This window comes from Aotus nancymaae, unplaced genomic scaffold (assembly GCF_030222135.1).
Source record: "Aotus nancymaae isolate 86718 unplaced genomic scaffold, 86718_ANA_hifiasm-v0.15.2.pri h1tg000018l, whole genome shotgun sequence".
In the NCBI taxonomy this organism is placed as follows: Eukaryota; Metazoa; Chordata; class Mammalia; order Primates; family Aotidae; genus Aotus; species Aotus nancymaae.
Window position 1 is genome coordinate 3611802 of NW_026988430.1, and position 22891 is coordinate 3634692.

General features: G+C 41.4%; 1 protein-coding gene and 1 non-coding gene across 3 annotated transcripts in view; one reads left to right on the forward strand and one right to left on the reverse strand.

Annotated features, from left to right (window-relative positions):
• METTL16 (methyltransferase 16, RNA N6-adenosine) overlaps positions 1-22891 on the reverse strand; it is a 73446-nt gene that overhangs the window by 44957 nt on the left and 5598 nt on the right. Inside the window, exons 1-2 of one of the 2 annotated variants that reach the window (XM_064378112.1) lie at positions 20243-20298; positions 17958-18073 (exon numbers count right to left, since the gene is read on the reverse strand). In XM_064378112.1, the coding sequence (XP_064234182.1) occupies positions 17958-18037 (80 nt within the window). In that variant the 5' untranslated portion in view covers positions 18038-18073; positions 20243-20298. Of the gene's footprint in view, positions 1-17957; positions 18074-20242; positions 20371-22891 lie in introns of those variants that run through there. The other variant, XM_064378111.1, reaches the window with a different exon arrangement.
• On the forward strand, positions 16593-16656 carry LOC135275769 (U7 small nuclear RNA). The gene has a single exon (XR_010343354.1). It is a non-coding gene; the product is annotated as a U7 small nuclear RNA (small nuclear RNA).

Consider the following 22891-nt stretch of genomic DNA (forward strand, 5'->3'; position numbering starts at 1 on the left):
AGGTCCTCACTGTCTCCCAGACTGGAATGCATGGTATGATCATGGCTCACTGCATCCTCAACCTTCCAGGCTCAAGTGACCCTCCTGCCTCAGCCCCTCAAGTAGCTGGGACTACAGCTGTATGCCACTAAACTCAGTTTTTATTTTTTGTAGAGACAGGGGCCCAACTCATTATGTTGCCTTGGCTGGTCTTGAACTCCTGGCCTCATGTAATCCTCCTGCCTCAGCCTAAGTGTTGGGATTACAGGCGTGAACCACTTGCACCTGGCCATCAGAGCATTTTGAAGAAAGCAGAAAGTTAGCAGATGGGACTATGAAAGATAGGAGGAGGGTTTTTTTTTGTTGTTCTTTTGTTTATTTTTTAGACGGAGTCTCACTCTGTTGCCCATGCTGGAGTGCAGTGGTGCACTCCGACCGGTAGGAAGAGTTTTGAAACTACTTAGAATTCTAGTCTTTTGGTGTCTAGTCAGACAACGACACATCCTCAAATAGCTGCTGGTCTGCACCATCTTGTTTTCTGCTACCTTCCTGGTCATGAAATGACAATCTCTGCCTCCTGGGTTCAAGCAATTCTCCTCCTTCAACCTCCCAAGTCGCTGGGACTACAGGTGCAGGCCACCATGCCTGGCTAATTTTTTGTATTTTTTTTTAGTAGAGATGGGGTTTCAGCATGCTGGCCAGGCTGGTCTCAAACTTCTGACTTTGTGATCTGCCCACCTCGGCCTCCCAAAGTGCTGGGATTACAGGTGTCAGCCACTGAGCCCAACCAGTAGGAAGAGTTTTGAAACTACTTAGAATTCTAGCCTTTTGGTGTCTAGTCAGACAACGACACATCCTCAAATAGCTGCTGGTCTGCACCATCTTGTTTTCTGCTACCTTCCTGGTCATCAAATGACAAATTATTGGAAAAATTCAATGCCCATCTGGATGCCTGAGTGCCAAAACAGAAGGAAGAGTGCTGTATCCACCTAGCAACCATGAAAACTTCTAGCAGGTACCGTCAACCCAAGCTCTCTCCACTACCCGCAGCAAGCGTTCTAGTATGGAAGTTAGACCTGGACTCTATTTTGGCTCTGCAATTAATCATGAACTTAAGTAATTTCAGTTCTTAGGTCTCAGTTTCTCCATCTGCAAAGGTAAGGGATTGGCCAGGCACAGTGGCTCATGCCTGTAATCCCTGCACTTTGGGAGGCCAAGGCAGGCAGATCACCTCAGGTCAGGAGTTCGAGGCCAGCCTGGCAAACACAGCGAAACCCCATCTCTACTAAAAACACAAGAAATTAGCTGGGCGTGGTGGTGGGCACCTGTAATCCCAGCTACTCTAGAGGCTGAGGCAGGAGAATTGCTTGAACCCGGGAGCCAAAGGTTGTAGTGAGCAGAGATTGTGCCACTGCACTCCAGCCTGGGCGATAGTGCGAGACTCTGTCTCAAAAAACAATAACAAAACCAAAAACACACTTTTCATAGAAAAAGACCTTGCAAAAAGATAGATGATGGGCAGAATCAGATTTCACAAACATAGATTTGTTATCCATACAAAAATTGCATTCTATAACTGAATATAATGTTTTCTTGTGACCTCTAGGAATGCTTTAAGGTGCTAATTTATAGGGAGGAAAACGGAAGGGATGAAGAATGAAACTTTAATACAGTCTACAGAAACAGAAATAGGATGATTGTAGTGGACTCTGAATAGACACAGCAGGAGCCTGGAAGCAGTGACACTCCCATGCTATGAGCATAGCTGGTGCTCCAGTCCTAGGTTTCTAAATAGTACTCCCCATTAAAAGGAATCAGAGTTCCCTGGGTATATAGCTATTCTAGAATTGGAAAGGGAAGGTGCAAGATAAACCTGAAACATTTTATTGCATTAGAAGTCAGGACATGCTAAAAGGAATATAGGAACAAATAAAAAGTACAATGGAACCAGCTGGATGGGGCTCCCATTGGCCACATCTAAGTCAATGTGAATGAAGACCGCTAACAAGGGATGATAGCTGTTAGAATAAAATACATGAGGCCATACTGAAATGTAGAAGGAATGAAGGAGTCAGAAAATTACATTTAGCAATCACCATGCTAATAACTGATTCAATTAAGAATTATCAATGGATGCTAAAAATAATGAGTAAGTTTGTTGAAAACCAGGATATTGGGCAGGGCACAGCGGTTCATACCTGTAATCCCAACACTTTGGGAGGCCAAGGCAGACGGATCACTTGAGGTCAGGAGTTCAAGACCAGCCCGGCCAACATGGTGAAACCCTGTACTAAAAATACAGCGATTTAGAAAATCTCTACTAAAAAATACAAAAAATTGCCAAGCATGGTGGTACACATGCCTTTAGTACCAGCTACTTAGGGATGCTGAGCTGGGAGAATTGCTTGAACCTGGGAGGCAGAGTTGCAGTGAGCCGAGATCAAGCCACTGCACTCCTGTCTGGACAACACAGTGAGACCTTGTTTCAGGGAAAAAAAAAAAAAAAAAAACACGCTGGGCACAGTGGCTCAGGCCTGTAATCCCAACACTTTGTGAGGCCAAGGCAGATGGATCACTTGAGGTCAAGAGATCAAGACCATCCTGGCCAACATGGTGAAACCCCGTCTATACTAAAAATACAAAAATTTGCTAGGTGTGGTGGCACACACCTGTAGTCCCAGCTACTTGGGAAGCTGAGGCAAGAGAATGGCTTGAACCCGGAAGGCAGAGGTTGCAGTGAGCCAAAATCGTGCCACTGCACTCCAGGCTGGCAACAGAGCGAGACTTCGTTAAAAAAAAAAAAAAGAAAGAAACAACAAACCCCCAGGATATTTACATAGTCACAAAGTGCTTCCCCACAAATTATAAATTGCCTTTGATAATGCTATCAAATATCAGATTATGAACGAACAAAACAGTAACAGTACAATGAAGAAATCTGACAGATACCCCCTTAAGGAAGTGACCAAAGTTAATACTAGTAATTATGAAACAAACTGATATTATATGCTTCAATGATACAGAGAAGGAGAGAAAGGGATAAAGAAAGCACGACTGAAAAAAGCAGGCAAAATTAAACTAAATTCAGGAATGAGATAGTGGTCATGGTTGTACAAATGTCAATATACTAAAAACCACTGATTTGTAAGAGTGAATTTTATAGTATGTGAACTATATCTCAATAAACAAATCAAATGGAAAGGAGCAAGAAGTTTTAAAAAGTAAAGAAAAAGTAGTAAACATAAGAGAGGTCAATAATGAAGACCCCCTTACATATAACTGGAGATTCTGAATAAGAGAACCAAAGGATTAGAATAAAGAAATACTCAAAGATATGATTCAAGATAACTTTCCAGAAATAGAAGGCTCACTATGTTCCTAGGAAAAGATACAGAGTTAGCAATACCAACACATATCCTAGAAAAACTACCAGACTTTAAGGCTCACGAGAAAAAAAAAAAATCCATTAGATACCTAAGCAAATAAGTTAAACAATCTATTTTGGGGTTAAAGACCCAGCAGGATAAATGAGGCTGACTTTAGATTTCCAAACAGTACCATTCAATAGTAGAAGACAAAAGAACACAGACTACAACGCCCTTAGAGGAAAAAAAAAGTGTGATATAATTTTATACTCAGCCAAACTCACTTTGATTATAATGACAACAGATAAACATTTTTGAGTATACAAGAACTCAAAGGGTAGAGTTTCCATGAGTCCTTTGTGAAGAAATTCCTAATGGAAAATATTTAATCAATCGAGATAAATTGAGGAATGTAAGTCTTCACTTAACATTGACAATAGGTTCTTGGAAACTTTGAATTTGAGCGAAACTATACATAATAAAATCAATTTGGCCGGGGGCAGCGGCTCACGCCTGTAATCCCAGCACTTTGGGAGGCTGAGGCGGGTGGATCACGAGGTCAAGAGATCAAGACCATCCTGGCCAACATGGTGAAACCCTGTCTCTACTAAAAATACAAAAAATTAGCTGGGTGTGGTGGCACATGCCTGTAATCCCAGCTACTTGGGAGGCTGAGACAGGAGAATCACTTGAACCTGGGAGGCAGAGATTGCGGTGAGTCAAGAACGCGCCATTGTACTCCAGCCTGGGCAACAAGAGCGAAACTCCGTCTCAAAAAAATAAATAAATAAATAATAAATAAAAAATAAAAATAAAATCAATTTTTCTCTCATCACTTATAAGGAAGTGACATTATTAGAGGACCTGCTATACATCATTTTGTTAATGTTGCAGTTTCCAAGAACCTACTGGCAACACTAAGTGAGGACTTACTGTATGGCAAAACAGCTGGCACTGAGCATTTAAATTATTTTCACCAGAGAGCTAAGATGAAAATACCTGTGAACCGTAGTGACACAATAAAATGTAAGCGTTTACAAACCATAACAACATACACATAATTAAAATTCAGGACAGGAAACAGGAAGGGAGAGGGAGTTCCTCAGCTTTTATACACAGGGCCAAAGGACTTCATTTAAAGCTGATAAACTAAGTAAGCAAGAGATATAAGCACACACTTAAGAAGACAAACAGGCTGGGCCCAGTGACTCACGCCTGGAATCCCAGCACTTTGGGAGGCCGAGGTGGGTAGACTGCTTGACCTCAGGAGTTTGAGACCAACCTGGGCAACATGGCGAAAACCTGTCTCTACAAAAAGTACAAAAAATTAGCTGGGTGTGGGAGTGTGGCGGTTGTGTGTACCTGCAGTCCCAGCTACTCAGGAGGCAGGATCAACTGAGCCCAGGAGGTCAGTGAGCCAAGATTCCATCACTGCACTCCAGCCTGAGTGACAGAGTGGGACCCTGCCTAAAACACACACACATACACACACTCTCTCTCTCTCTCTCTCTCTCTCTCTCTCTCTCTCTCTCTCTCTCTCTCTCTCAGAATTAAGATAAATGATATAATCAAACAAAATCCGGGATAGTAAAGGAAAGGTAGGTGAAAATCAGATTATATGGTGTAAAAAAAAGGCAACAAGAACAAAGCATGACATAAAATGAATGTGAAATAAATGAATGTCAACTGTCAACTCAATACTCTCAGATTAGATCACAAAAGCCAAATCCAACTAATTACAATAAACTGTTTTAAACAAAAACTACAGCTAAAACAAAACAAGCCAAAGATTGAAAATAAAAGCTTAAGCAACAGTATCCCAAACAACTACAAATAAAAAGGAAACTAGGAGTTATTTTACAACAGATAACCTTAATCTTTGAATCAAAAGGACTAAATGAGCAACTATGTAGATGGGTTAAAAATATAAAATGCTAAAATAAAACAAACAAAAAACAAAAAAAAAAAAGAAAAAAATATATAAAATGCTAATGGAGGTCAAGAGAATAATAACTTTAAAAAGTGACCGACTTTCCATTTCTGTGGGGATTGCTTTTAAAGAACAGCTTCTATACGACAGTGGAAGTAGAAGTTCATTGCATAAATATATGCTAGCAATTAAAAGTCTCATTAAAATATATTGTCTATTTAAAGGGGTATTAAACCTATTCTTAGACATCAGAATTGGTTATGTATTAATTTTGTCATTTGTGGAGGCTGATCAAAGAGGGTTAATCAAGGAGCAACAACCATGAACACATTTCTGCTGTTCTCAACAGCACAACAATGGCCTCAATTTTCACATTAAAAAAAAAAAAGATCTGCACTACCTTTGTATTTCTTACTCGATTAAAAGCAGTATAAACTCAGGATCAACAAGATAAATGATGAGCAATGAAAAGGTATAAAATCTATAAAGACTTCAGTTTTATTTTTAACAATAATATTTTATTCCTGTGAAATCAATCAAGTGTGTGAGAAAGATAAGTCAGCTCCATGTTCTTCAATGACACAGGAATGAAAGTCGTTTTACATATGAGGAAGAAGTTCACATCTAAGTACCATTCAAACACATTCGTGTCTTTAACTCTAGAATAGCAGTCTGACCTAGTAACTAAATTTCACTGCTAAACATACAAAAGAAAAAATAGCCTGTGTCTATGTTCAAAGGCTTAAAATCTCAAAAGTAAAATTTCATGGTAAAAGGAATTTGAGGACAAAAAAATTTTTCAGAAAATTTCTATTAAAGAAACTTAGTAACTTAGATATTTTATAAAATAAACTTGATAAATAGTATTATCTAAGGGCAGTAAATATTAACAAAATTATCGCTATTTTTTACTGGCATTTCAAAGTAATTGTGAAAATCAGGGCTTTCAAAATATTTATAAGGAATAGCTATTGGCAGTACTCAAAATGCCAGTCCCTGACAAGATAAGGAGCTTGTGCCAGAATGTAAACAACACTTTAAAAAGTCAATTAAACCAAAGAAAGGTGAGGCAAACTAAACATATGGTGCAAGGTCCTTATCTCTGAGGACAGTAAGCAGCCAGTTCAATGACCGCTTTGAGTAGCACTATGCCAGACGCCACAAATGACCATGTCAAAGGGTATGACCACCACGCTGTTCTTTTTTTTCAGATGAAGTTTTGTTCTTGTCACCTAGGTTGGAGTGCAATGGCGCAATCTCAGCTCACTGCAACTTTGGCCTCCTAGATTCAGGTGATTCTTCTGCCTCAGCCTCTTGAGTAGCTAGGAATACAGGCACGTATCACCATGCCAGGCTAATTTTGTATTTTTAATAGAGACAGGTTTCACCATGTTGGCCAGGCTAGTCTCAAACTCCTGACCTCAGGTGATCTGCCCAACTCAGCCTCCCAAAGTGCTGGGATTAAGGCATGAGCCACTGCACCCAGTGACCACCACTCCGTTCTAAGTAGTTAATGTCATGCGGGTTTGCCAGCTCAGTTTTGCCAGATCTCTAATACTTTCAAACAAAACCAGCAATCCATGTTTTCATATGAAATGGATCTGATTCTTAAAATTAATATGGGCAATAAATAACAACTGCAAGCCTTGCACAATTCACAGGCTAATGGGCTGCACCCTCTATTACAGGGGTCCCCAACGCAAGGCCATGGACTGATACTGGTCCGTGGCCTGATAGGAACTGGGCCACACAGCAGGAGGTAAGTAGAGGTGAGCGACAAGTGAAGCTTCATCTGAATCGACAGCCATGCCCCATTACTTGCATTACCGCCTGAGCTTTGCCTCCTGGTGATGAGCAGCAGCATTAGATCAGCAACAGCATTAGATTCTCATAGGAGCAGGAACCCTACTGTGAACTGTGCATGCGAGGGATCTAGGTTGACAACTTCTTGTGAGAATCTAATGCCTGATGATCTGTCACCGTCTCTCATCACCCCCAGATGGGACTGTCTAGCTGTGGGAAAACAAGCTCAGCGCTCCCACTGATTCCATACTATGGTGAGTTGTATAATTATTTCATTATATATTACAATGTAATAATAACAGAAATAAATGCACAATAAATGTAATGCATTTGAATCATCCTGAAACCACCATTCCACCACCAGAGGTCCCTGGAAAAACTGTCATCCATGAAACTGGTCCCTGGTGTTGAAAAGGTTGGAGAGCACTGCTCTATTGTAAATAGTAGAACTGTAAAGAAAGTTGGGGTACCCGACTACTCTACCTTTTTTTTTTTTTTGAGAAGGAGTCTTGCTCTGTTGCCAGGCTAGAGTGCAGTGCCACAATCGTGGCTCACTGCAACCTCCACCTCCCGGTAGATTCTCCTGCCTCAGCCTCCTGAGTAGCTGGGACTACAGGCTTCCACCACTGTGCCCAGCTAATTTTTATATTTTTAGTAGAGATGGGAGGGTTTCTTACCATGTTGGCTAGGATGGTCTCGATGTCTTGACCTCATGATCTGCCCGCCTTAGCCCCCCAAAGTGCTGGGATTACAGGTGCTTGCCACCGCACCTGGCCGGCTACTCTACTTTTAAAAGTGAAATATAAAAATGTTTCACTCTTTTATGGGCCAGGCACGGTGGCTCACGCCTTTAATCCCAGTACTTTGGGAGGCCGAGTTGAGTAGGGGGGAGTTTGAGACCAGCCTAGCCAACACAGTGAAACCCCATCTCTACAAAACATAAATAAATAAATAAAAAAGAAGCCAGGCACGGTGGCTCAGGCCTGTAATCCTAGCACTTTGGGAGGCTGAGGTGGGTGGATCACCTGAGGTCAGGAGTTCAAGATCAGCTTGGCCAACACGGTGAAACCCCATCTTTACAAAAAAAAAAAAAAAAAAAGTTTCACTCTTTTGAGCACTGCTTTGTTCACCTGAGGTATACAGAATAGGTCAGAATTTTTTTTAAGAAACTGTGATAGCTGGCATGCATTCCTTAACAAGTGTCAACTATGTGCCAGGTTATTATGTAAAATGCTAGGGATACTACAGTAAGCAAACACAGGCACAATCCCTCACTTTCTGAAGCAGACAGTCTGGCAGAGGATAGGTATTATCCAGGAATCACTTAAATACCTGTAAAACAATAACTGTGATACACGCTATAAGAGACAGGTAAGAGGTACTATCGAACCTCCCTAATGAATGGCTCTGCCTTAGGAAGGTCAGAGAAGGCTTCCCTGCAGAGGCAGCAGAGCCAAGAACTGACAATGCAAGAAAAATTAACAAAGGAAAGAAAGAACTGGAGAAAAGGAACTTAGCATTCTGCAGCCTAGGTAAAGCAAACAGCAAGAACAAAGACCCTAAGGCCTTCCAATTACTTGAGGCATTCCAAGTACTAAGAGACAGTCAGTCACTGTGTCTAAAATGCGGAGGGCAAAGTAAGAATATATAGTTCAAGGTGAGGCTGGGGAGGAAGATGGGTTCTAGATTATGTAGGGCATTATCATTAGACTGACCATATAATTTTATCATATCCACTCAGAAACTTTTCTGAAAGTGAAAGTAAAAACTAATTATTAATAATCACACCAGGATAAAATTATATTCTATGTTAAGGAGTTAGGTCTGGTATAGAACAAAGCTGGACCAAAGTGGAAGCAAAGGCTCTACTCAGCAAGCTACTGCTATACCTGAATTAAGGGGCTAGATAAAGGCCGGGTATGGTGGCTCACGTCTGTAATCCCAGCACTTTGGGAGGCTGAGGTGGGTGGATGGCTTGAGTCCAGGAGTTTGAGACCAACCTGGGTAACATGGTGAAACCGTTTCTATAAAACATACAAAAATTAGTGAGTGTGGTGGTGTGGTGGCATGCACCTGTGGTCCCAGCTACTCTGAGCAGGGGAGTGGAGGGTGGGATGTGGTGCTGAGGTAATAGGATCACTTGAGCCTGGGAGGTGGAGGCTGCAGTGAGCTGAAATTGTACCACTGCACTCCAGTGTGGGCAACAGAGTGAGATCCTGTTTCAAAGTGAAAGGAATTAAAGAGATATTTTGGAGAGAAAATTTGTGAGAGCTAGCAATAAGCTGATATGTGAGGTAAGGGATGATGTGTTTCACATTCATCTTCCAAGGTTCTGGCTTGCTCAGCAGGATAGGCAGTGCCATCCTAACTGAAGTTAGAACTCGGGCAGAGAACCACTTTTGAGGAGAAATGTATATATGAGCTGTATCTGAGACATTTAAGTGGAGACACAGCCCAAAGAAGAGGTATATAGAAATAAACATGTAAATTATTTGCAAACAAACAAGTGAAGCCCCGGCACGGATGAGAGTGCTTAGGGAGAAAACATACAGTGAGAAGGAAACAGAGCGGGAGAGTAAGCTTTGAAAATTGCTTTAATAGCTGCACACACAATCATTACAGAGGAAGTTCCACAGGGAGACAGGGACACCAGTGTGGAAGAAGGAAAACCAGTCTTCCAGTGTGGTGCCAAGGAGGCCAAGGCAAGAGGGTTTCCATGAAGGATCAACCAGCAGAGGGACCTGCTGCTCAGAAGGCAACAGAGGGCTGAAAAGCAGAGTCAGTGACATGAGGCCACTAGAGACCTTTTAAAGAGCTGTTTTGGCAGTGGTGCAATTAGAAACCACCCTGGAATCAGCTAAAGATTAAATGAGGCAGGGTGTGGAAGCTCACACCTGTCATTTCACCACTGTAGGAAGCTGAGGCAGGAGGACTGCTTGAGCCCAGGAGTTCAAGACCAGTCTGGGCAACATAGAGAGACCCTGTCTCTACAGAAAAAAAAAAAAAAAATTAAATTAGCCAGGTGTGGTGAAGAACACCTATAATCTTAGCTACTCAGGAGGCTAAGGCAGGAGGATCACTTCACCCCAGGAGGTCAAGGCTACAGTGAGCCATAATCACATAACTGCACTCCAGCCTGGACAACAGAGCAAGACCCAGTCTCAAATAAAATAAAATAAAAATCATGCTGTACACTTTATTTATTTATTTATTTATTTATTTATTTGAGATGGAGTTTTGCTCTTGTTACCCAGGCTGGAGTGCAATGGCGCGATCTCGGCTCACCGCAACCTCTGCCTCCTGGGTTCAGGCAATTCTCCTGCCTCAGCCTCCTGAGTAGCTGGGATTACAGGCACACGCCACCGTGCCCAGCTAATTTTTTGTATTTTTAGTACAGTCGGGGTTTCACCATGTTGACCAGGATGGTCTCGATCTCATGACCTCATGATCTACCCACCTCGGCCTCCCAAAGTGCTGGGATTACAGGCGTGAGCCACCGCGCCCGGCCTGTACACTTTAAATATATATAGACAATTTCAATTCTAAAAAAATGAAATAAAAAAAACCCGAATTGAAAACAGGATCTCAAAAAGACGTCTGCGTACCCATATCTACTGCAGCATTAACCCTAACAGCCAAAAGGTGAAAGCAACCTAATGTCCACCGACAGATTAATGGATAAAGAAAATGTGGTATAAACACAAAATGGAATACTATTCTGCCTTTAAAAAGAAGGAAATCCCAGCCAGGCGCGGTGGCTCATGCGTGTAATCCCAGCACTTTGGGAGACTGAGGTGGGAAGACCACCTAAGGTCAGGAGTTCGAGACCAGCCTGGCCAACATGGTGAAATCTCATCTGTACTAAAATTACAATAATTAGCTAGGCTTGGTAGTAGGTGCCTGTAATCCCAGATACGTGAGAGGCTGAAGCAGGAGAATCTCTTGAACCCAGGAGACAAAGGTTATAGTGAGCCAAATTCGCGTCACTGCACTCCAGCCTAGGCGACAGAGACTCCATATCAAAAAAAAAAAAAAAAAAGAAGGAAATCCTGTCATGTGCTAGAACATGGATGAGTCTTTGAGGATATCATGCTAAGTGAAATAAGTGAGTCAAGAAAAACAAGTACTGCCTGATTCTACTTTAAAGTAAAGGTATCTAAACTAGTCTAACTCATGAAAAGGTTCTAGAAATCTTTTGCACAACAAGGAGCGTAGAGTTAACACACTGTACACTTAAACTTGACTAAGATGGTACATTTTATGTTGTGTTTCTTACAACAATAAAAAAATTAAGTGGCCTTAAATTATTATTCAAGTACTGTGCTGACATCCTTCCCATTTGTTCAACTCTCTGATACAGAAGACTTATTGAAGAAAATGTCCACTTTTAAACACTCTTATGGGTCAAATAAGCAATTAGTAACATACAAAAACACAGATCCTGAGACAATGGAAACGATCGTTACTGATAACCCTAACTTAACCAAAGAATCCAAAATCCTACTGGCAAATAAGAAATTGTACCTCAATCAATCAAGCTGATCTTTTCTTTTCTTTTTTTTTTAAATTTTATTTTTCATAGAGAAGGGATCTCACTATAATGACCAGGCTGGTCTTGAACTTCTGGCCTCAAATGATAGCTTCCAAAAATGCTGTGATTACAACCATAAAGCAACTTGAAGCCTGGCCTTCAAGCTAATCTTTAAAACAACCATCCCTATGCTAACTAAAGAGCAAGTAACAGGAAAGAAAAATCTAGTCATCCAAATACCTCTTTGCCCTTTCCAGGCACAGTTAAGAATATTGCGATTTCCTAGCAATGCCCAGTGACTTACCCTAAATTCGGTGAAAACTTAAAAAAAAAAAAAAAAGTCCAGTGATAAAGGAGGAACTGTTAAATTTAAGTTTTTTGTACTACGGAAAATTTAGGAACTACCTGAAAGTAATCAATATTTTTTTTAAGCTGTAACATATCCACGCAAGAAAATCCCACACAGTTAATAAAGAGTTAAGACTGGGCTCTACTCAATACACGACGTTTGAAAAAGAAGTTGAGGAAAAGTATATATGTACATTATGATTACATTCTTGTAAAAACAAAACAAAAGACCCTGTATAAATACATGCAGAGGAAGAAGTCTGGAAGGGTAAGAAATAACTCTGGATATGTATGCAGGTGGGTAGATGAGTGGGGTGGAGACTTCCCTTCACCTCACATTTCTGTATTACCTAAATACATTTTATTACATAATTCCTCTTTTTGTTTTTTTAAACAAATATATAAACTCCCTTCATACAAGTATATGTGGATCAGCCCGGTCTCATTCTTTTTAATGACTGCACTGTATTCTCTTGGGTACATTATAGCTTCTGTAACTTTATGCAAAATGCTTACAGTATAATGTCAAAAGGGGGAGAAGACGAATGACTGTATGTACACCACAATTACAACCACAAAAATTACTTTATACACGAATAAAGACAAGGGCTTAGAAAGATGAGATTACAGACTCATTTTATCTTTTAGGGTGAAAGAATTCTGACTTTTTGTATATATGTGACGTTACCATTATAAATGTAGTTAGGAAAAACATATTTCTGTAATTTTCCCATTAAGGGGTCTATAATGTCTGTATAGTAAAAACAATTCCTTTTTTGAAAAAAGGAAAATGGGTCTTTGGTTCTAGAATACTTGCTTTCCATAATACAGTGACAGCAAGCACCAAAAGACAGTGCTGTAGCTGTAGCATTCATCATACAGCTTCAAGAGACATTTTGGGCAAGAGAACAATACAATCAATGTTTTCCAAGGGCCTTCAAAGAGAGTTGTTGCTTACATAAACAATTCTTGTTATTCAAAAATATTTACACATATTCGGCTTATAAAATGATGAACTAGAGCGCACAATTTATTCACAAGGAATGATATCCTAATCATCAAAAAGTACAAGACATTAAGCAGAGGCTAGTTTAACTGAAGGAAATCAAATGAACATCAATGAAGAGCTGATTCTTAGACTCTGTTGTTTATTTTCTACTTCTAAAAAGATGCAGATAGTCTGAGTGTTGAAAATCCTTTTGTAGGACAAAGTCAAGTCACTCAACTTCACTAGTTAAGTATCTAGGTCATGTTAGCACCCTGGGACATTCAAAAATCCTGAACACAGGCAAGATCTTTTTTCATTCTCATTTCCAAGATCACAGGGAGGCCCAGGAACTAAAATTAGCTGTCACGTGAAAATCAACAATTTATTCATTTTCAGTCTTTGTTGTTTGTTCAACACAACCAGCTTCCCAAAATAGCCTATTGTCAACAGGCTCATGGCCGATTTCCCCAGAATGACTCCTGCTCTGCCACTGATGAATATAGTATTACCATTATAGATAGATTCTGAACAGAATATTTCTGTAATCCATGGTTGAAATAACAATCATTCTAATCCTGTAGAAGCTGAACCCGATAAAACAAAACAAAGGCCAAAAACCTCCCAGTGTTACTCCAAGGTTAGTTTCTAGTCTTTAGATTGTCACTGAAGTGCTAAAAATGGTACAGTCTACCCAGGATGACAAAGCCCTTCAATGCTATGTCTTTGGCTTAAAAACAAATCAGTTAAGTGTCACATTCTATTCAAGCTCAACTGACAGAGCTGAACTAAACCGGAGGCTGTCCCTATGGAACTGATTACTGTGAAAAAACACAAACTAAAATCTAATTGCAATGGTCAGATATGATTATAACAAAGCAGTGACACGTGCAGGGAAGACAGACAGAGATATCACACTAGCAATCCTTGTCACCTTAATTATGCCAGGCATGAGCACCTTCCATGAACGAAGTGTCTATAGAATGCTAGTCATTGTACATGCATCACTGCTAACCTTTGTGACAACCATCCAAGGAGGTCCTCTTATCCCTTCTTTTCAGGTGAGAAGACTCAGTCTCAGCAAAGCTAAGAAAATCACATAAAATCTCAGAGCTGGAAGGGGCAACTTCAAGACTGATACTTAAGACGACTAACTTAGAAATGTTCCCTCTTTCCACAACACCCCTGATTCCCTTAAGAGAACACTTACGAGTTAAGCAAATAAGTGACACTCTAACCCACCGAAGGCCTAATGTTTTGTCTGACATTTCTTTTCCATGATTTGCTGAGTTTACATTTTGGTGATTCTTTAATACAACTCACAGAGTTAAATAAAGTCACTGTAGGCCAGGCACAGTGGCTCACACCTGTAATTCCAGCTCTTTGGGAGGCCGAGGCGGGTGGATCACTTGAAGTCAGGAGTTCGAGACCAGCCTGGACAACATGGCGAAACCTCGAAATACAAAAATTAGCCGGGTGTGGAGGCATGTACCTGTAATCCCAGCTACTCAGGAGGCTGAGGCACAAGAATCGCTTGAACCTGGAGACAGGTTGCAGTGGCTGAGATCGCACCACTGCAACTCTAGTCAGGGTGACAAAGTGAGACTGTCAAAAAAAAAAAAGGCACTGGAAAAACAAAGAATATTCTACCAGTGTAGACAATCATGAGTAACTCCTACCCAAGCAAGCAGGAAGGGGAAGATTTCTGGGAGCCGGCAGGTCACTTACACCAAGAGTGCAACTCCTCTCTGTTCTGTCTATCATAGGTCCCTTCTAACCACGCTAGGTTGCTAACAATAAATATGCTCACATTGCTCCCAACTAAAAGAAAAAAAGAAAGTTCTCCTCAAAACTGCCATATCCTCTTCCCATACCTTCACAGACACATTTCTTTTTCCCTGCAACAAAGTCTTTTTTAAAAACTTTTTAAAGATTACTTTTCTTTTATTTACTTTTTGTTTTTGAGACAGAGTCTCGCTCTGTCACCCAGGCTGGAGTACAACAGTGCAATCTTGGCTCACTGTAACCTCCGTCTCCTGGGTTCAAGCGATTCTTGTGCCTCAGCCTCCTGAGTAGCCAGGAGGCTAATTTTTGTATTTTTAGTAGAGATGGGGTTTCACCAAGTTGGCCAGGCTGGTCTCGAACTCCTGGCCTCAAGTGATCCGCCCACCTAGGCCTCCCAAAGTCTTGGGATTATAGGTATGAGCCACTGTGCCCGGTCAATATTTACTAATTTTTGTGGGAACATGGTAGGTACGTGTATTTAGGGGGTATATGGGATATACATTGCATTTTTAACAAATCAAATGTTTGTGGCAATCTTACATCTAGTAAGTCTATTGGTGTCATTTTTCCAATAGCACATGCTCGCTTTATGTCTCTATGTCACATTTTGGTAATTCTCACAATACTTCAAACTTTGTTGTGGTGATCTATGATCAGTGGTTTTTGAGTGTTTTTGTGTGTGTGTGTTTGTTCTTGTTTTAGTTACTCAGGAGACTGAGGTGGGAGGATTGCTTGATCCCAGGAGTTTGAGGCTACAATGAGCTATGATCCTACTGCCGCACTCCAGCCTGGGGTGACAGACCCTCTCTCTAAAAAAGAAAAAAAAATGTACTACTCCCGTGAACATACAAATGATAAGAAAGCAAAACAGACATCTTGCTGATACAAAGAAAGTTTTAGTGATCTGGATAGATACCAGACACAGCATTCCCTTAAGACAAAGCCTAATCCAAAACCAAGCCCTAACTCTTTACAGTTCTATGAAGGCTAAGAGAGGTGAGGAAGCTGAAGAAAAGCTGGAAGGTGGCAGAGGTTGGTTCGCGAGGTTTAAAGAAAGAAGCTGGCCGAGTGCGGTGCCTCACACCTGTAATCCCAGCACTTTGGGGGGCCGAAGTGAGTGGATCACGAGGTCAGGAGATCGAGACTATCCTGGCTAACACAGTGAAACCTGGTCTCTACTAAAAATACAAAAGTTAGCCGGGCATGGTGGCATGCGCTTGTAGTCCCAGCTACTTGGGTGGCTGAGGCAGGAGAATCAGTTGAACTCGGGAGGCAGAGGTTGCAGTGATCTGAGATCGCGCCACTGCACTCCAGCCTGGGCAATAGAGGGAGACTCCACCCCAAATAAAAAATAAAAAATAAAAAAAGATATGCTTACATATTTTTTATTTTTTAAAAAAGCAAAAAATAAGACAGAAAGAAGCCATCTTTATAACATAAAAGTACAAGGTGAAGCAGTGGGTGCTGATGTAGAAGCTGCAAGTTTTCCAGAAGATCTAGCTGAGACAACTGATGAAGGCAACTACACTAACCAACAGATTTTCAGTGTAGACAAACAGCATTATATTGGAAGACATTACCATCTAGGACTTACGTAGGTAGAGAGAAGTCAATGACTGGCTTCAAAGGACATGTCGACTCTCCTGCTAGGGGTTAATGGAGCTGGTGACTTTAAGTTGAAGTCAGTGTTCATTTATCATTGTGAAAATCCTAGAGCCCTTGAGAGTTACGCTAAATCTACTCTGCCTCTGCTTTATAAATGCAACAACAAAGCCTGGATGACAGCACATCTGTTTTCAGCACAGTTTACTGAGTATTTTAAGCCCACTGTTGAGAACTACTGCTTAGGAGGAAAAGAAAAGACGCAAGTGTTACAACCCTTTTAGAATTTGTCTAGTAGGCTTTCTGGTTTTTGCTGGAAAGTGCCCCCCGACCAAAAGAAACAAAAAACAACAAAAACCCTTTCAAAATATTATTGCTCATTGACAATGTACCTGGTCACCCAAGAGCTCTGATGGAGACATACAAGATTAATGTTCTTTTCACACTTGCTAATACAACATTCATTCTAAAATCACTCCAGGAGTAATTTTGACTTCCAGGTCTTTTCTTTTTTCTTAGGTTTTTTAAATTTGATTTTTATAATAGGCATGAACTGGCATAAGCTACCACACCCAGCCCCATGTCTTATTATTTAAGAAACATTTTAAGGCCATAGATAGTGATTCCTCAGCCAGATCTGGGCAAAGTGAACTGACAACTTTCTGGAAAAGATTCAGCATTCTAGATGCCATTAAAAACATTTGGAGGCCGGGCGCGGTGGCTCATGCCTGTAATCCCAGCACTTTGGGAGGCCGAGGTGTGTGGATCATGAGGTCAAGAGATCGAGACCATCCTGGTCAACATGGTGAAACCCCATCTCTACTAAAAATAAAAAAAAATTAGCTGGGCATGGTGGCACATGCCTGTAATCCCAGCTACTCAGGAGGCTGAGGCGGGAGAATTGCCTGAACCCAGGAGGCGGAGGTTGCGGTGAGCCAAGATCGCGCCATTACACTCCAGCCTGGGTAACAAGAGCGAAACTCCGTCTCAAAAAAAAAAGAAAAAAACATTTGGGATTTGCCAGGCATGGTGGCTCATGCCTGTAATCGCAACACTTTGGGAGGTCGAGACAGGCAATCACTTGAGCCCAGGAGCTGAAGACCAGATCGGGTGAAACAACAGCAACAAAAGATTAGCTGTGTGTGGTGGCACACACCTGCAGTCCCAGCTTCTCAGGAGGCTGAGGCAGGAGGATCACTTGAGCCAGGGGAGGTCGAAGCTGCAGTGAGCCAAGATTACACTTACACCACTGCATTCTACCCTGGGTGACAGAGTGAGACCCTGTCTCAAAAAAAAATAAATAAAAGAACATTTGGGATCGATGAGAGAAAGTCATTATCAATATTAATGGAATATGAAAAAGATGATTTCAACCCTCATGGATAAGTTTGACGGACTCAAAACTTCAGCATAGGAAGTAACTGCAGATGTGCTGAAAATAGCAAGAGAACTAAAATTAAAAGTGGAGCCTGGCCGTGCGCAGTGGCTCACGCCTGTAATCCTGGCATTTTGGGAGGCTGAGGCAGGTGGGTCACTTGAGGTCAGCAGTTTGAGATCAGCCTGGCCACCATGACAAAACCCTATCTCTATTATAAAATACAAAAGTTAGTTGGGCGTGGTGGTACGCACCTGTAATCCCAGCTACTTGGGAGGCTGAGACAGGAGAACTGCTTGTACATGGAAGGCAGAGGTTGCAGTGAGCCGATCATGCCACTACACTCCAGCCAGAGTGACAGAGCAAGACTCTGTCTCAAGAAAAAAAAAAAAAAAGAAAAAAGAAAAAAGAAAAAAAAAATCAGACACAAATAGTATATATATAAAATTTTTTGAGATGGAGTCTCACTCTGCCACCAGGCTGGAGTGCAGTGGCACAATCTTGGCTCACTGCAACCTCCACCGTCTGGGTTCAAGCGATTCTTCTGCCTCAGCCTCCCAAGTAGCTGGGATTATAGGCGTGCACCACCACACCCGGCTAATTTTTGTATTTTTAGTAAAGACAGGGTTTCACCACGTTGGTCTGGCTGGTCTCGAACTCCTGACCTCATGATCCACCCGCCTTTGCTTCCCAAAGTGCTGGGATTACAGGCTTAAGCCACCGACCTGGCCCACAAATAGTATTTTTATCAAATTGTGTTCAAGGCATTCATGGATCCTCTGAAATTCTCTAAGTTCAATGTTCTCTGTATATTTCAGTCTACTTAGTTAGAAATATTATTTAAAAGTTCCAAATTTTGTAAAATATTATTTCTTAGAGATGGGTCTCATCCTGTTGCCTAGGCTGAAGTGCAGTGGTGCAATCATAGTTCACTGCAGCCCTGAACTCCTGGGGCTGGGGCTGCAGTGAACTATGATCACTGTAGGGGATCAAATGATCCTCCCACCTCAGCCTCCCAAGTTGCTGGGATTAAAGATGTGCACTACTATACCCTGTCAAACATTTTTTTAAAAAATTTCTATATTTTTCAAAATGTTAAGCCTAGCATTTAGCCGGGTGTGTTGGTGAACACCTATAGTCCCAGCTACTCAGGAGTCTGACACAGGAAAATCACTTGAACCTGGAAGGCGGAGTTTGCAGTGAGCTGAGGCTGCACCATTGCACTCTACCCTGGGTGAGAGTGAGACTCCATCTCAAAAAAATAAAATAAAATAACAAAAAATTAAAAATCAACTTTCTGGCTTGGTGTAGTGGCTGTAATCCCAGAACTTTGGAAGGCCAAGGAGGGAGGACCACTTTAATCCAGGAGTTTGAGACCAGCCTGGGCAATATGGCAAGACCTTGTCTCTACAAAAATAAAAATAAAAATTGCTAAGCATGTTAGGGCACACTTGGCTATTTTTATTTTGGGAGGCTGGGGCAGGAAGACAGCTTGGGCCCAGGAGGTCAAGGCTGTCATAAGCTATGACTATGCCACTGCACTCCAGCTTGGGTGACAGAGCAAGACCCTACCTCTAAAAACAAAATAAATAAATAAAAATAAATCAGCTTCTTAAATTTAGTAACATCTGAAGTAATATCTGTGAAATCGTTCTGATGTCCTGGTTATTATTTTCCTGCCTCACATTAAAATAAACACACACTTATTAAAATATCTTTAGATACCACTGGTGACTAAGTTTTAGATCACAAAGAGCACAGTCCTGTCTCTGCAGTGACTCTGGGATTTCTGTAGAACAAGCAATAACATAGACATTGAGAAGCTGTTTTTTTTTTAAACCCAGAAGGAAACTTAAAAGTATTTAGTCCATTCCTCTAATGGTATACATTAAAAAGCTGAGACCTGGCCAGGCACAGTGGCTCACATCTGTAATCCCAGAACTTTGGGAGGCTGAGGAGGGTGGATCACGACATCAGGAGTTCAAGACCAGACTGGTCAACATGGTGAAACCCCATCTCTACTAAAAGTACAAAAAATTAGCTAGGCATGGTGGCGCATGCCTGTAATCCCAGCTACTCAGGAGGCTGAGGCAGGAGAATTGCCTGAACCCAGGAGGCGGAGGTTGTGGTGAGCCGAGATCGCGCCATTGCACTCCAGCCTGGGTAACAAAAGCGAAACTCCATCTCAAAAAAAAAAAAAAAAAAAATACAAAAATTAGCTGGGCATTGTGGCTCATGTCTGTAATCCCAGCTACTTGGGAGGCTGAGGTAGAAGAATTTGCTTGAACCAGGACTCTGAAGGTGGAGGTTGCAGTGAGCCGAGATCGTGCTACTGCACTCCAGCTTGGGCTACAGAGCAAGACTCCATCTCAAAAAAAAAAAAAAACAGCTGAGACCCAGAGAGGTTAAGTGATTTGTCAAAGGTTGCATGGGAAGTTTAATCAAATGTCTAAGATTAACATTCAGGAGGGCTTTCTATTCTACTGTGTCCCTTTGAATCACACAAGAATAATATAGTAATTTTTCATCCGTTACCTACCTCACTCTTCCATTCAGATTTATCTGAACATGCTGCTTAAAATCTGGATATTTGGATGCCAGATATGCAAAGTCAGGAGGTTTGTCCTTGTATCTATTTCTTGCATGCATTGATTTGCTCAGAGCCATCTTAAGGAGAGAAAGAAAGAGAGAAAAATCAGCGTATTTATTAAAAATCATTAATGAGGGCCAAGCACAGTGGCTCACACCTCTAATCCCAGAACCTTGAGAGGCCAAGGCAAGTGGACTCTACCTGAGGTCCGGAGTTCAAGACCAACCTGGCTAATATGGTGAAACCCTGTCTCTACTAAAAATGCAAAAATTAGCCAAGCGTGGTGGTGGGAGCCTGTAATCCCAGCTACTCAGGAGGCTGAGGCAGGAGAACTGCTTAAACCCGAAAAGCGGACGTTGCAGTGAGCCAAGATCTTGCCACTGTACTCCAGCCCGGGCAACAAGAGTGAAACTCCGTCTCAAAAAAAAAAAAAATTTTAATGGGGAAAGCTGTGGATGCCAAGTTTAACAGTTACAGCCAACATGTATTTGCTGCTCAAGTGAGAAAGTAGAAATTACATTTTAAAAACGTATACAACAAACAAGCACATGAAGAGAGATACTCAGCATCATTAGTCACCAGGGAAATACAAATCAAACCACCTGATATACCACTGCATACCCACTAGGATGGCTATTATCAACAAAAAACAAAAATAAAAGATAACAGAAACAACAAGCATTCTGCAAGGATGTGAAGAAGCTGGAGTTCTAGTGCATTGCTGGTGGAAATGTGAAATGGCACAGCTGCTGTAGAAAAAAGCTTGGCAGTTCTTTAAAAAGCTAAACATAGAATTACAATCTGATTCACCAATTCCACTCCTAGGTATATTCCCAAAAGAACTGAAAGGAGGAACCATAAGAGATATTTGTACACCAATGTTCAAAGTAGTGTCATTCACAAGTGTGAAAAGGTGGGAACAACCCAAGTGTTCATCAGCAGATGAAGATGGATAAATGACATATGGTATATACATACAATAAATAATATGCAGCCATGAAAAGGAATGAAACTCTGATACATGCTATAACATGGAAGAACCTTGAAAACATGATGCTAAGGGAAATAAACCACATACAAAAGGACAAATATTATACGCTCCCACTTACATGAGGCACCTCAAAGAGGTAAATTTATTACACAGACAGAGAGAGGTAATGAGGGGTTGGGGGAGGGAAAATGAGGAGTTAATGTTTAATAGGTACAGAGTTTCACTTTGGGATGATGACAAGGTTCTGGAGATAGAGGTGATGGTTGCACAAGAGAATGAATATATATATGTTTGTTCTTTTTTTTTTTTTTTTTTGAGATGGAGTCTCGCTCTGTAGCACAGGCTGGAGTGCAGTGGTGAAATCTCAGCTCGCTGCAACCTCTGCCTCCTGGGTCCCGGTTCAAGCAATTCTCCTACCTCAGCCTCCCAAGTAGCTGGGATTATAGGCACGAGCCACCATTCCCAGCTAATTTTTGTTATTTTTTTAGTAGAGATGGGGTTTCACCATGTTGGCCAGTCTAGTCTTGAACTCCTGACCTCATGATCCACCCACCTCGGCCTCCCAAAGTGCTGGGATTGCAGGCGTGAGCAATTGAGCCCAGCAGAGAAAGAATATATTTAACATCACTGAATGGTACACTTAAAATAGCTAAAATGGACCAGCGTGGTGGCTCATGCCTATAATCCCGGCACTCTGGGAGGCCGAGAGCTCCAGATCAGCCTGATCAACATGGAAAAACCCCATCTCTACTAAAAATACAAAATCAGCCAGGCATGGTAGCACATGCCTGTAATCCCAGCTACTCGGGAGGCTGAGGCAGGAATATTACTTGAACTTGGGAGGTAGATGTTATGGAGAGCCAAGATCACGCCATTGTACTGCAGCCTGAGAACAAGAACGAAACTCTGCCTCAAAACAAAACCAAAAAAAATGACTAAAATGGTAAATTTTATGTTATGTATATTTTACCATAATTTTAAAAATGTAGACAACATAAGGGTGAATCTTTTTTTTTAAATCAAGAGAAGAAAGCTGAAAATTATTCCTTTAAGAGAATCAAAGTGACAGAAGACAGTATGATCTACAGCCAAGAATATTAGTTAGAAGTTAGTTTTGTTTTGTCTGTCTTGAGACAGGGTCTCACTCTGTCATCCAGGGTGTAGGGCAATGGCACAATCATAACTCACTGCAGCCTCCATCTCCCGCGCTCAAGCAATCCTTCCACCTCAGCCTCCCGAGTAGCTGGGACTATAAGTACATGCCACCATGCCACCACACCTGGCTAATTTAATTTTAATTTTTTTTTTTGTAGAGACAGGGTCTCCCTTTGTTGCCCAGATTGGTCTCCAACTCCTGAGCTCAAGTGATCCTCCTGCCTCAGCCTCCCAAAGGGCAACGACTACAGACATGAGCCACCACACCCAGCCTGGAGGTTAGTTTTTATAGTGGCCTTACAAAGACTGAATATTCGGGAGTGCACCATAACATCACTAAAGTTTGAAAAAATATCTTTGATTCCAACTTAAAGTTTCAATCTTGTCATTCCTAGGTAGCTAAAACCAAATAAAAACCAACATAATTTTGTCTTCTTCCAAATTACAACAAG